The sequence below is a fragment of the Nannobrachium achirus genome (assembly GCF_963921795.1).
Source record: "Nannobrachium achirus genome assembly, chromosome: 17".
Taxonomy (NCBI): domain Eukaryota; kingdom Metazoa; phylum Chordata; class Actinopteri; order Myctophiformes; family Myctophidae; genus Nannobrachium; species Nannobrachium achirus.
In genome coordinates, this window is record NC_137824.1 from 34,821,792 (window position 1) to 34,835,669 (window position 13,878).

Sequence of the window (13,878 nt, forward strand, 5' to 3'; positions counted from 1 at the left end):
GTAGAAACAGTATTCTATAGGTCACACATTACGGCGTATCACCAGAGCCTGTAGCGGCTCCGTGCAGATAATCTCCTCTGATTTTAATTTTTACATCAGAAACTCGGCGCTGTCGTTCGCTGCAACATGGTGAAGATCGCGTTTAACTCCGCTCTGGCGCAAAAGGCGCTGGAGAAAGATGCAGCGGCATCGGACAAGGTGAGGAAACCTGCTGTGTTTTGTCTGGGGAAGAGCGTCTGTGATGAGTGTGACTGTCTCGTCTGTATGTCTGTGTGTGTGTGTGTGTGTGTGCGTGCGTGTAGATGTTTATGTTTGACGGCTGTCCAGGCCTTCACCCGCGTCGTAGATCAGGAGACAGTGACCGTGGCACGGGCCAGTTGTTTTAGGGATGGGACGATATGGACATTTTATGTCACGATTATTGTGACCCAAAAAAATAGTGATAGGTCTATACGATATTATCGCGATATCCTGGGGCGAAACATTTGCCCAAAAATAGCAGGTCAGATCTACAAGTAGATCGAATCGGCCAAGAGATCAAATGTGTATGTGTCATTGATTGTGTTAACCTCTGCATAGTGCATATACTGCAGGTTTACAGCGTCCGTCGGCCTTATTTTATGTATTTGTCGTCGCAATCTTGCAGTTGCACACAATGACAGATTGCACCTGATGCGGCACCCTACACTACAGCCCACTGGGACCGCCCATCTTTCAAACATCTGGCCAGCAGTTAGAAGCAGCAACACAGAACACATTACACCGCTGTATCTACATAAGTAGGACACTAGCCAATATATAGCCATAGGCCTACCCATGTTGTAAAATAGTCTCGGATCAAGACTGTCATGGATGTAGTTGATCGAGTCTGACTTTTACTTTCGTATCTATATCACAGATACAAAAGTAAAAGTCATCAAATACATGATCTATAATGATGATGACACTTGCTTCTGATATATTGTGTGTGTGTGTGTGTGTGTGTGTGTGTGTGTGTGTGTGTGTGTGTGTGTGTGTGTGTGTGTGTGTGACTGATTGAATACTTTATTAGCAGTTTGTGCCCCAAAACAGCACAGGAAAGTACAGTTCAATACAAGGCCTGCTAAGAGGAAGAGGCTTGTTTCCATTGGGGTCCTTTCCTTTGTACTCAGTTCATCGAAACATTTAATTAACACGGTGTGTGTGTGTGTGTCTGTGTATGTATATGTATATGTGTGTGTGTGCGTGTGTGTGCGTGCGTAGGATCCAGAGGTGGGGTCTGTTCAGGAGAGCAGTGAGGGCTCTACGGGCCGCTGTCTGTTGACTCTTCTGGGCATCGCCTTCATCCTGAGCGGGGTGATCGTTGGAGGAGCATGTCTGTATCGCTACTTCGCTCCTAAGGTATTATTACACAATAGCCTACACACTATCATTTCTTCCAGACTAAAGTCAAAAGTACACCCCACTTCCAAAATAGCAACCGCAGTCTCCACTCTCTACTGTCCTCGTCTACGACAGTGGTTCTCAACCTGTGGGTCGGGACACCCGGGGGGGGGGGTCCCCAAATTATTTTGGGGGGTCCCCCGATGATTAACTTAATGTGCAACATTCTTTTCTCACTCAACAGTAAACAAACCACCATAAAGTTTAAGTGTAAAGAGGGTACCAGCACGTTTTAATACTCCTAAAATGACAAATTAAGCATTGGCCAATTTGTCAAATATTAGAGGCAGAAACTGTAAAAATGGCAAGGCGTTGTGAGCCTTGCCATTATAACAATAGAACCGTGTTATACAAAATGTAATGCCTTAACTCTTGGTTCGGGGTGGGGTGTCGCCAGTTAAAATATGATTCTTTTGGGGGTCGCAGCCTGAAAAGGTTGAGAACTACTGGTCTACGACAAACAGATCAGGTCTGTATTTGATATTGACCAGGTCATTATTAAATAGTTTGAACTTGTTAAGTGAAACACAGGAATGTTTATAGATTTCAACAGAAAATAAATCAGCAATTCACTTGTGTGTTGCAATCTGAACAGTGGTTCTCAACCAGTGGTCTGGGGACCAGTGGACCACCAGTGGTCCTTGAGGTGGATCCAGGTGGTCCCCAGCTAAATGATGGAGAGTTGGTAACCACATGGACCCTTATAGATCTTTAACTCTTTAGAGCGTAAAATGAAACCCAATGGACCTGTAAGGTCCATTTGGTTTCAGTTTACGCTCTAAAGAGTTAATTATTGTTTAACATCTGCTTTACTTAATTTACAAGAAGACTACACAATTAGGGAATGTGGAAGTAAGACGTAATTCAGTTCCCAGTGTATTGCTCGTGACTCGTCAGTGCAACCACACTTGCAATTTCCCAGAATTTAATCTTTCTTGTTTGTGCAAGTGTTTATCTCTCTCTGTGTGTGTGTGTGTGTGTGTGTGTGTGTGTGTGTGTGTGTGTGTGTGTGTGTGTGTGTGTGTGTGTGTGTGTGTCTGTGTGTCTGTCTGTCTGTCTGTCTGTCTGTCTGTCTGTCTGTCTGTCTGTGTGTGTGTGTGTGTGTGTGTGTGTGTGTGTGTGTGTGTGTGTGCGCGCGTGCGCGGTGCAGAGGCTGTACCACGGTGCGATGCAGTTCAGTGACGTGTCAGCAGGGGTCGGCGGGGAGGGCCAGCCCTACTACCTGCCGCGGGTGGAGGAGGAGGTGGAGATCTCTGACAACATGGCCGTCATCAGCGTCCCTCCCCCGCGCTTCAGACCCGGAGACCCCGCCTACATCCTGCACGACTTCCACAGGGTGAGCAGCACCTTCAATCACACTACACCAGTGGTTCTCAACCTGTGGGTCGGGATATTAAATTAGTTAATATGTCGAAGATGCAGGACGCATACATAACAACATTTGTTATTGTATTTATTTATTGATTGATTAATACCCATTTACATCAAATATATTCACAACATACCACTCATGCAGGAAATGTGTGTTTCTTCATCATTTTCGTTGTGTGTGTGTGTGTGTGTGTGTGTGTGTGTGTGTGTGTGTGTGTGTGTGTGTGTGTGTGTGTGTGTGTGTGTGTGTGTGTGTGTGTGTGTGTGTGTGTGTGTGTGTGTGTGTGTGTGTGTGTGTGTGTGTGTGTGTGTGTGTGCGTGCGTGCGTGTAGAAACTGACAGCCTACCTGGACCTGACCCTGAGGAGCTGCTTTGTGATTCCTCTGAACACCTCCGTAGTTCTGCCTCCTCAAGACCTCATGGACCTGTTCATGGAGCTCATGGTAGGGCTGCCCTGTTTACGTGTTTTCTCTGTACTCGTATACAATTCAATTCCATGTATTTTATTATTATACAGTAAAATCCTGAGTTGTATTAATACATTTTAGAGCAGAGACCCAATGCCCTCTGCCCCCCCGAGCATTAATGCCCCCCGAGCATTAATGCCAATGCCATACGTTTCATCAGTTTGATTTACTGCGTAGGATCAAGAGAAATTCCATGCCTCTGCTTTTGATTTCCTCCCCATGTCATTCATTTTGATCTACCTTGTTTCAAACATTACTTTTGAAAAAAAAAGCTGGAGTACACAGATCATTTCAAAAACTTTAAATAGGTGCAAAAGATTATTAGTGACATTTCGACAGCGCAGTGTCTTCACAGAGTCTTTTACTTTCTATTACCTTTGACGTATTTCTGCTCCACTAGTAAATATGGTCCTGGACCTGGTCAAGGGGATTACTGGTCCTGTTAGTTTACAATTCCATCAGGTACTTCATACCTGCATTCTAGGGATGGAAATCGGAATCGGCCAATATCAAAAATCGGCAGGTATGATATCAAACCGGCTGAATCGGTGACCGGCAGGTCACTGACATAAATACCTGTTTTATGCCAATTGTGTCTATGATGCTCGGTCCTGTGACTAAAGTAAACATTAGCAAGTAGCAGCCAGTCTACTTAGTGGCAGCCTACAGAATACAGATGGTGCTGATTACCTTTGCAACGTAAGGATATATTCCATAATCCTGTGTCAATGTCGTCTCCAAAAAGAAGGGGGGAAAAAAAGCATGCGTCACCTGCTTTCCTCCTGACTAGTCCAGATGGTCATATTAGACTGGATATTGTCTGTGATTTTGGATATTGTACTATTGTGATTGATTTGGCATTAGTGTTCTTCTCGCTTATTGGTACTCAAATTGAAGTATGTCTTGTAGGCCTACTTGGCCTGAAAAAAAGGGTATTGGAGTAACCCTATTTTCTAGTTCTTATCTAAAGAAATCGGTATTGGAAAAATCGGTTTTGGCAGGTCAGACCTTCATAAAACCGGTGGATCGGTATCGGCCAAGAATTTTGCAATCGGTCCATCTCTAAGCAACGGGCTCTAGTAAAGTTGATAAACAGGTGTTCCTGAGAACCAGGTTTGAATGTCCAGGTAACCAGCTAAAGAGGGACAGGAAGGATAGTCAGACTTGAATGCAGAATATCGCAGCCACATGAGAGGCACACCCTGTGGTCGATCCAAAAGGAGGCCCCAGAGTGCTAACCTTTACTAACACACAGGGCCTGATTAAACTACCCCTCACTGATCAATTTATTCCACACTAATGTTTAATTCTAGCTTAATACTTTCAACCTGGTGTCCCTACGTTGGGCCTGTTATCATCATACCCAGAACCCAAAAGTGTTCAAAAGGAATATTGAAAATAGGGAAAAGAGTCACTCTATAAGATCAATGACAGCTTGTTGGGTGGGAGAGGGGACATCAGTGGGGTTATCGACAGGCCAATCCCATCACAGAAAAACAATGTTTTGTAGCAATGGACTGGCAACAACTGCAGGGGGCACTGCAGGTCTACATGAGGTTTAAGAATGAGGAGTCTCAGGGTGCCTGGTGGCTCATCTAGTGTAGGTGGGTGATATTATGTGCTAAGTTCAAGTTCAAATCTGACCCCTCTCTTGTCTTGCATGTCTGTCCTCTCTCTGGCCTTTGTTTACTGTCTCTCTAAACTCTCCTATCCTAAATATAGCATGAAATGCAGAATAAACATACCTATTGTGGGCCTGTTGTTATATGTGTATATATTGTAGAAAGAAAGAAATAAAAAATAAATAAATTCACTATAGGACAAAATATGCAGGCCTTAAATAGTCCCCCCAGGATTATGCAGAGAAAAGTCTTGATTACGCAAAGAACAATCCCCATTCCGCAGAGAACCGCCTTGAAACAAACTAAAATCAAGCAAAATTTTATTTTGTTTTAATAATCAAGTAAAAAAAATAATCAAATAGATACAATTAATTGTAATACCCTTCTAATACCGTGGAACCTAGTAATTGAGACAGTGTTACTGGTTATAAAATAATCAACATGCTCTTTTTGTCCCTCTTGGGCAGTTTTATTTACAAAAACTGGTTTTAAAACACACACACACACACACACACACACACACACACACACACACACACACACACACACACACACACACACACACACCAATAAAATGTACTTCTTAAAATGAATTCATCATGCCTGTTGCTAAGGTATGGCAACATGACTGGTGTCTTGCGAAGGCGCGCGTGTGCAAGACACCAGTCATGTTGCCATACCTTAGCTTTTGCTGAACTGACGCCACTGTCTCTCCCCCTCCATGCAGTCTGGTTCGTACCGCAGCTACCTGGTGCAGGAGGACCTGGTGGTGACCGAACGCATCGAAGACCTCAAGCCTCTGGGAGTCTACATCCGCCGCCTCTGCTACGGCAAGGAGACGTACCGCATGCAGCGCCGCTGCGACCTCCCAGGTCCACACACTGTTTCTAAAGTTGTTCCATGTATACAGGGTTCCCACAGTCATGAAATTCCTGGAAATATTTTGAAATTAGAAAAATATTTTTCCAGTACTGGAAAAGTTTGAGAATTGATCAAGGGTCCTGGAAGGTCCTGGAAAAAATAGCTATGCGTTGTCTTTGGTGATTGATTTTGTTAATACCTCTGAAATGACAAATTAAACATTGGCCAAATTGTCAAATATCAGAGGCAGAAATTGTGAAAATAGCCGATCTACATGCTCACAACGCCTCGCAACGCAAGGCGTTGTGAGCATGTAGATCGGCTATTTTCACAATAGAAACGTGTCATACAAAATTCCTCAACTCTTAGTGCTCGTCAGGGTGGGGGGTCCCCAGTTAAAATATGATTAATTCGGGGGTCACAGCCTGAAAAGGTTGAGAACCACTGGCATACACTACCTGTCTTTGGGCATTGCGCATACAGTTTACAGTTTAGGCATTTAGCAGACACTTTTAATCCAAAGCGATTTACAGCATAGGAGTAAGTGACTTGTTATTGAGCTGAATTATTATTATATAGTCCTGGAAATTGGGTTAAATATTATGGAAAAGCTTTGAAAAGGTTTTGGAAATTATTTGGTAAAAATGTGTGGGAACCCTGTATATAGATCCATCTAAAAAGAAATCTTGAAACTTTCATATATTTTTTAAAACGTTCATATGTTCTAGATACATTGCGCATTCAGTGAATTCTTCCAAACCTTTTTTGTTAAGATTTTTAGCTCATGAATATCAAAAGTCGATTTTTCTAAATATTACACTATTACACGAGACCACTCAAAACAGGGATTTGTAATAGAGAAATGTCAACCTTCTGAAGTCAGAGTTACTTGAAGTTTAGTGGGAAGTTTCCGCAGTCAGTATACAATTATTAGTGTGGTTGCTATAGGCAACATGAGACAATGAAGAAGTTGCCAGCACTCAAGGAATCTCAATCTCCTTGAGTGCTGGCAACTTCCTCATTGTCTCATGTTCTTTTGAGCTGTGCACCGAAAATACTTTATCTAAATTGGAGTGCTGCTGGCTTTCTGCTTTGTTGCAGGCATCTTTCTCTGCTATAGGCAACACACTATTGTTCTAGGTCCGAGAACGTTTATGCCAGCTAAAGTGAGCCTGTATTTGTTGACCTTTTAACTGAAGTTATCTGGGTTGTAAGGCCAGAAATCTTGGACAATATAATGTCCAACCAGACAGAATTGGCCATGCTTCACTTGACATTACAATATATAATTGCGACCGTCAGGTCGCAGTTACTATCAAAACCTCCACCGGCTGTCTGTCAGTCAGTCAGTCAGTCAGTCAGTCAGTCTGTCTGTCCATCACGTCACACTTTTCCCCTACTCATATCTCCACCACCGTTGCCCCAATCCATGCCAAACTTCGCACACACACTCCTTGCCTGCCACACCACCCCTCATTTCTCACATGGCCCTCTTCTAGCGCCAACATCAGGCTGATTTTTGCAAAACACATTTTTGGAGACTGCTCCAACAGATTTTGCCCTAAAATCACGCAAAGCGGTACACATTATCTCTAAAGTCATGTCATCAACATGGATCTGTCCCATTTCCCATATTCCATCCTGATTGCCTACCATTGCCTTCTAAAGTTTGTATATGCGACCTGACGGTCGCTTATCTCCCGATTAGGGAGTCTTACTGGTATATAAAGACGGAATTCATTGCCCGGTGGATTCCTCGCGACTCGCGCCAGTGCAACCACACTTGCAATTTCCCTGACTTTTACCTTTCTAGTTTTAAATATAGAATTTGTGTGTGCGTGTGCATTTGCGTGTGCGTGTTCAGGTGGCGGGATCCAGAAGCGCTCAGCAGAGGAGTGCTTCACCATCCATCACTTTGAGAACAAGTTTGTGACAGAGACCAGGATATGCAAGGTCTGATGGGAGGGCGGATGACAGGCCGATGGTCCCACCGACATGGCGAGGGTTGGAGGAAGCAGGGGATGGAGAGAGAGAGGGAGGGAAGAGAGAGGGAGGGAGGGAGGAAGGGCTGTGAGAGAGGGAGAGCGGGGGACGAGAAGGCCGTCTTTCCACTCTTATTGGTAGCTTAGGGATTTTTTGTACATTATAACTACATTTTGTTGCTGTCTGGGCAGAAACTTGTGTCTCCATATTTCCAAATCCATATGTTGTGTTTTTGACGTAAATTAATGCCCTACAGTGCATTAAGTCAGAGCACAACGTGTTGCAATGCGACAAAGTGGAAACTTTGATTGGCTATTTTCGCCAACAGATCTCGGATCTATTATTTTGAAAGTGAAAGTGGTTGAGTCCGTTTTATAAATACTTCTCTGGAACACAGGTTCCTTTTCACCATTTCATGTAAGTAACGGCCTTGGACAAACACGTTTTCTGCCCGACAGCAACGATTTGCTTCTCCTTCATTTGCTTCCAGTAAAGAGTGAATTTAACTCTATAACCCATAGTCTCATGTAAACCTCTTCAGGTTGCCATGCTCCCGCTAACTCACATACTGTAGATCTCTTGACAGTTCTTAGCAATCCCTCATCCCATCCTGTTAGCTAAAAAGCTTTAACTAAAGATTTCCCCTTTGTTGATTGTTTTTCGTTGTCGTTGCAGTACAGTAGCCACCTACAATTGGATTCTATCCTCGTTACTGGAATACAAAGCCGCGTCACCTCCAATTGAAATACGTGTTTCTGCAGAATCCTCCGACAAGTATGTCGGTTTTTATTCATATTGATTCTTGCCTGTGTGTCACAGCCTGCTGTTCCTCCCTGCTTACCGATGTTAAAAGTTGCTGTTATTATTATTATTATTATTATTATTATTATTGTTATTAAAATCTGTTTTACCGTTTTATCAGTTTCTCGTAAAACCCTGACATGACAGAACACAGACCAGCAGATACAGTTTTGTTACACAAGAACCGATAGATGGATTTGAAAGGTATAAGATTCGTAGAAATACAGGAGTCATTTTCCTTTAATTGATGATAAAAGAAGTCACAGAGGGATGGCCTGCGTCTCAGGCGTAAGCCTAATTTCTGTTTTGACGCACGGCGGTGTCGCACGCGGAGAATAGCCGAGATATAAGCATCATGACGCGTTGTGAGCTTGTAGGTCTGCTATTCTCCACCGTTCTTTGCTGTTCTCCGCGTGCAACATCATCACACAACGCACCAAATTAGGCTTTACAAGGCCGGAGCTCTAAGTACACACACACACACACACTGTAGACATTTCCCAGAATGCCCTGCTGTTCCCACAAGTCCCTGCTGTGTGATAATGTAACATACATGGTGTTGTAACAGCATTTTAGTGTTTGTGTTGAAGCCTCATTGTTCGGATGAAATAAAAGGAATGCTGACGACAGAGTTGGAGGGGAATACTGTCAGAAGTTTTGTTTTGTTTCAAAGCATTCTGTCTGAAATTACAAGTTAATAATATTTGTATTTTTAGTAGGCTATGCATATGCAGAAAGCTGAATTCAAGTTTAACCTGGTGACATCCTTATTACATTGGATATGATTTCTGACAAAATGTCATGTCATGTTATGTACATGAAATGTAAGAAAAATGTTTGTTTATTAACTCATTTAGTGCTAAAACCGAATAATTTCGGTTCTAAAAAACGTGTGCCATGTGCGAAAACCGAATTTATTCGGTTCCTTTTTTTTTTTTTTTTTTTTTTTTTTTTTTGAAAAATCACATTTTGATCTTTAATCTGACAAAGATCTTTTGTTTTGCGATGTTATTCATGTGCCTAGGACATCCAGTGAGCGAGTGATTACTTAGAATCCTCTCTAAAATCAAAGATAACTGCCCATTTCTTTCTTTTATTGTATATTATTGATTTCCGATTGGTGAGCTTTGATCACTGGAGCACCGTGAACTTGTCTGCGCTCTGCAGGCTGCGCAGCCCTGCCACCAGTGGCGTCAGTTCAGAAAAAGGTAAGGTATGGCAACATGACTAGACACCAGTCATGTTGCCATACCTTAGCTTTTGCTGAACTGACGCCACTGCTGGCAGCAGCCCCTGGGCACTGCGTGTGAACAGATTGCTTGTTGAAGAACCAAGGCGTCGTGCTCGTGTTCGCCGGTCACTGAGGTTAGGGTTGGGCCAACTTGGGGGTTAGGGTTAGTTTTATGTGTCGGAATACCTGCCCGTAGTTGGCTGCGGACCCCCGGAATTTTGCTCGTCTGTGGATTTCACGATCAGCTCGGATATCATCTACGCTACGGCCGTTGAAGCTGGTTCCTCACGCATGCATATGGATACAGTCAGGTACACTACTAAACACAAGTGGGTTTCTAACTGACTGAATGTAGAAGGAGGATGGATCGCACAGTGGCAAGAGTTGATGTTTTCTTTATTCTTGCATTTGCATGGATGAGAAACAAACGTTTCGACTGTAAGCCTTCTTCAGTGTGTGCTTCTTCACTGTGTGCGATCCATTCTCCTCCTACATGTTGATCTAAAGGGAGCGCGGTGGTAACCAAAGAGTTTACTAACTGACTGAATAGCATAATAATCATTGTAGCACAGCACTGCACGCTGTTATCGCTAACGCTATGGACCAGAGCTATTGAGACTATTGATCCTGTTGAATTCAATCGCACGTTTTTTTTATACAAACTTGTATAAAAACCGCATGGTTGACGAGGGTCAAGTATCGCGTCAACCTAGCTATTCTTTTTATTCTAACTGTATTAGACAATGACTATAGACTATGAATGTGATGACATTCATTCAAAGACAAAATAGATTGTTTGTCATGACTATGTCCTGAGACGTAATATGTTCATCTGACTGCTAGGTGGCAGCATCGTTGTTTTTTTGCTTTTGTTGTTTTTACACTTCTCAAGGCAATGAAGGCATGAACATGCAGGCTGTATATGCCGATCATTATATATATTTTTTTGAATAGGGGGCAGGTATTTATAAGAATTTATTCTTCTGCTTGCTCCTTTTCGTTCATGTGTGTGTACTGTAAAATATTGAAATTCTGAGTATAAATATAATATAACTGTAATGTACACTACATGTGCGAAACAAAAATAAATGAAATGAAATGAAATGTTCAAACCCCTAGCCTACGTGGTTCACCCGTCCCCTCCCGCCCCTCCCCCCCTGGCTGGCAGGGGGGTTTGATTGATTGATTGATTGAAGACTTTATTAGAAGTTTGCATAGGAAAAGGTACAGTTTCATGACGGTACAGTTCACTGGTGATCCATGAAAAGCCTAAGCTTATTTCCACTGGAAACCATTGAAGTATCTCATATAACATTGAATGACAGACAAATAGAACACAGGGGAACGTGAAATGATCCGTTCACTGAAATGAACGAGATTGCCTATCACTAACACAACGTGAGCTTGTAGATCTGCTATTTTGGCTTTGTCAGAACTAAGTAGCAGGGGCTGCATAGCTCAGGGGTGGAGAAACCGTTATTAGAACACGAAGGGTTCCCGAAGGGTTCCCAGTTCGAATCCGGGTTCCCCCTGAGTTAATGTCGAAGAGTCCTTGGGCAAGACTCTGAACCCCTAGTTGCTCCTGGTTTTGATTGATTGATTGAAGACTTTATTTGAAGTTTGCCTTGAGTAGGTTGGGCCTTCACTGCCTTGCATGGTTTCCTCTGCCACCGGTGTATGAATGTGTGCGTGAATGGGTGAATGTAATGCACAATCTATATAAAAGCGCTTTGGATAAAATCGCTATATAAATGCACCATTTACCATTTAGTAGCCTCGCGCAACGCGTTGTGAGCTTGTAGAAAATATCATTGATCAATCTTGTAAAATAGCCGATCTACAAGCTCGCGCCGCGACGCGTTGTGAGCTTGTAGACCTGAAAATGGTAAAGGCAGCCCCAGCCTTGAAGCCTCAAAAGTCTAGTATCTCCCCCAGATCACAAAAGATGTCTCTTTGGTCTAGTGGTTAAGTTATTGGACTTTCGCGTGGGAGACCCGGGTACGAAGCCGGGTGGGGAAGTTCAGATCATCTCCGTTACATATATATATATATATACAGGGTGCACTTTTCGAACAAATGGTATAATTTTTCTTTTCCTCAAAATGCATTTACACTCAGCAACCACTGTTATTCATACACTGAATTCTCAAAGCCCAGATAGGAAGAGGTGCAGCAGTTTTTACTATTGTGAAATAAATGCAAATGTCTGTTCTGCTCTCTTTGCCATCCAAGCTCTTGTGAGCTTGGAGCTCAAGAAGGGTTCAGGACTGGCCCAGGCAAGGCCAGTCTAATAAGATAATTTTTTTTACCAGACTCGAACTTATGACCTTCGATATGAGAGGCAAGGAATCTATCAACTGAGCTAATGAGTCATAAATATGTGATTCTAACATGTAATAGATATACACAGATCTGCATTATTTGTGTTTTATATATGACGTGAATGACTAAAACTCAAACTAAGTGAGATAAACCATGATGTTGTCTTTCTTGGGTTCACTGATGCGCAGCAATTCCCATTATACAATTGGTATAATTATAGTTTCACCAGACTCGAACCCACAACCTTCCGTATCAGAGGTGAGTGCACTATTGACTGAGCTAGTCTGTCATAAATATGAAACTGTAATATGTAATACATGGACACGAATATCTGCATCATGTGTGTTCATATATGACATGTCACTTAGACATGTGAATGGTTTCCTGGCTTGTGTGGTTGGTCGTATGTATATCAAACAAGCCCGACAACCATTATTGGGTTCAAATCTCAACAATGAAAATATATCAATATTATACAGTATAGTGCTTTTCTGAGAACCCAACATCGCTATACAAATGTTTGTTGTAGCTACATTTTGCAATGTTGGTGCATTCACCAGCAGATAATTTCTCTCTCTCGCATTCTCAGAGTACAACTTTACTAAGACAATGTCAAGTTTGAGTTCATGTAGCTATATTGGTAGATACATGAACTATAGGTCGCAAGGTTATGAGTTCGAATCTGGTCTGAAAATAACACAGTTCAATATTCTTAGTGCTAAATTAGTGGTAAATTGATGGTTTATTTGAACAGTACAGAGGATAAAATATATGTGTCATGTCAGGGTGAGATGGAGGCCCTACAGGAGATGAAAAAAAGCATATTTCTCTCAAGAGTTGAAAGTATATTGTGCGTGTGTGTGTGTGTGTGTGTGCGTGTGTGTGTGTGCGTGCGTGTGTGTGTGTGCGTGTGTGCGTGTGTGTGTGTGTGTGTGTGTGTGTGTGTGTGTGTGTGTGTGTGTGTGTGTGTGTCAACATAGTGAAGTGTTTGGATGGGTGGATAAAGGCTCTAAAATTCACCATTTATCATTTTTGTGCACGTTTCTGTGCACGTGTGTGTGTGTGTGTGTGTGTGTGGGCGTGTGTGGGCGTGTGTGTGTGTGAGCACACACATAAGCATGTGTGTGCTCACCTGAAGTATGTCTGTTTTTGACAGTCAAATATATGTATATGTATGTACATATATATGTGTGTGCATGTGTGCGTGTGTGTGTGTGTGTGTGTGTGTGTGTGTGTGTGTGTGTGTGTGTGTGTGTGTGTGTGTGTGTGTGTGTGTGTGTGTGTGTGTGTCACAGTGAGTGAAGCGTTGCTGCCCCCTGCTGGACTGCACACAGTGCAATGATAAAGTTATAGTCAGTCAACACTGACATCTGCTGGAACCCTTTAGTTGTACTGAATGCAGCAAAACCTTGTGTCAAAAAGTCCTACCTCTTCGCACTCTTTTGCAGATTACGACAAAAGTATACAATATTACAAACTCTTGTTCGCCAGCGTTAGAGAAAACTTTCTCCACTTTCCAACGGTGTGCTGCATGTTGAAAACGGCTCAGAAATCCCCATGATTTCAGCGTCATAAACCTTTTTTTTTCAAATGGCTGTATCTCCTTTTCTAATTCCCAGGGGACATATTGGGGCAAAACGCTTTGCGCTCTGCGGCCGATAACTAAAAAAGTATACAATATAAACGATCACTGTCTTTTGCGGCTGAAAGTACAAACCTGAATCTTCAAAAGAAAAAATAAGTTTGCTCATATATGACTATTTTTGGATTCTCTGTGGCTCTGCAAAGTTGGGCCAAA

The 13,878-nt window shown here is 42.6% G+C and overlaps 1 protein-coding gene across 1 annotated transcript; it reads left to right on the plus strand.

Annotated features, from left to right (window-relative positions):
* Positions 1-38: 38 nt before the first annotated feature.
* On the plus strand, positions 39-7,778 carry LOC308301562 (integral membrane protein 2A-like). The gene is made up of 6 exons (XM_080745584.1): positions 39-198; positions 1,243-1,380; positions 2,573-2,758; positions 3,126-3,236; positions 5,610-5,754; positions 7,608-7,778. The coding sequence occupies exons 1-6, from the start codon at positions 127-129 to the stop codon at positions 7,700-7,702; spliced, it is 747 nt and encodes a 248-aa protein (XP_080601710.1). The 5' UTR covers positions 39-126; the 3' UTR covers positions 7,703-7,778.
* Positions 7,779-13,878: the final 6,100 nt, after the last annotated feature.

What these genes read in the sequence shown, in the direction of transcription:
- LOC308301562 (XM_080745584.1), top strand. Translation starts at nt 127, where the DNA reads ATGGTGAAGATCGCGTTTAACTCCGCTCTGGCGCAAAAGGCGCTGGAG. An exon ending in ATCGCTACTTCGCTCCTAAG is followed by an intron (nt 1,381 to 2,572) that starts GTATTATTACAC and finishes TGCGCGGTGCAG; the next exon opens with AGGCTGTACCACGGTGCGAT. An exon ending in GCGCCGCTGCGACCTCCCAG is followed by an intron (nt 5,755 to 7,607) that starts GTCCACACACTG and finishes GTGCGTGTTCAG; the next exon opens with GTGGCGGGATCCAGAAGCGC.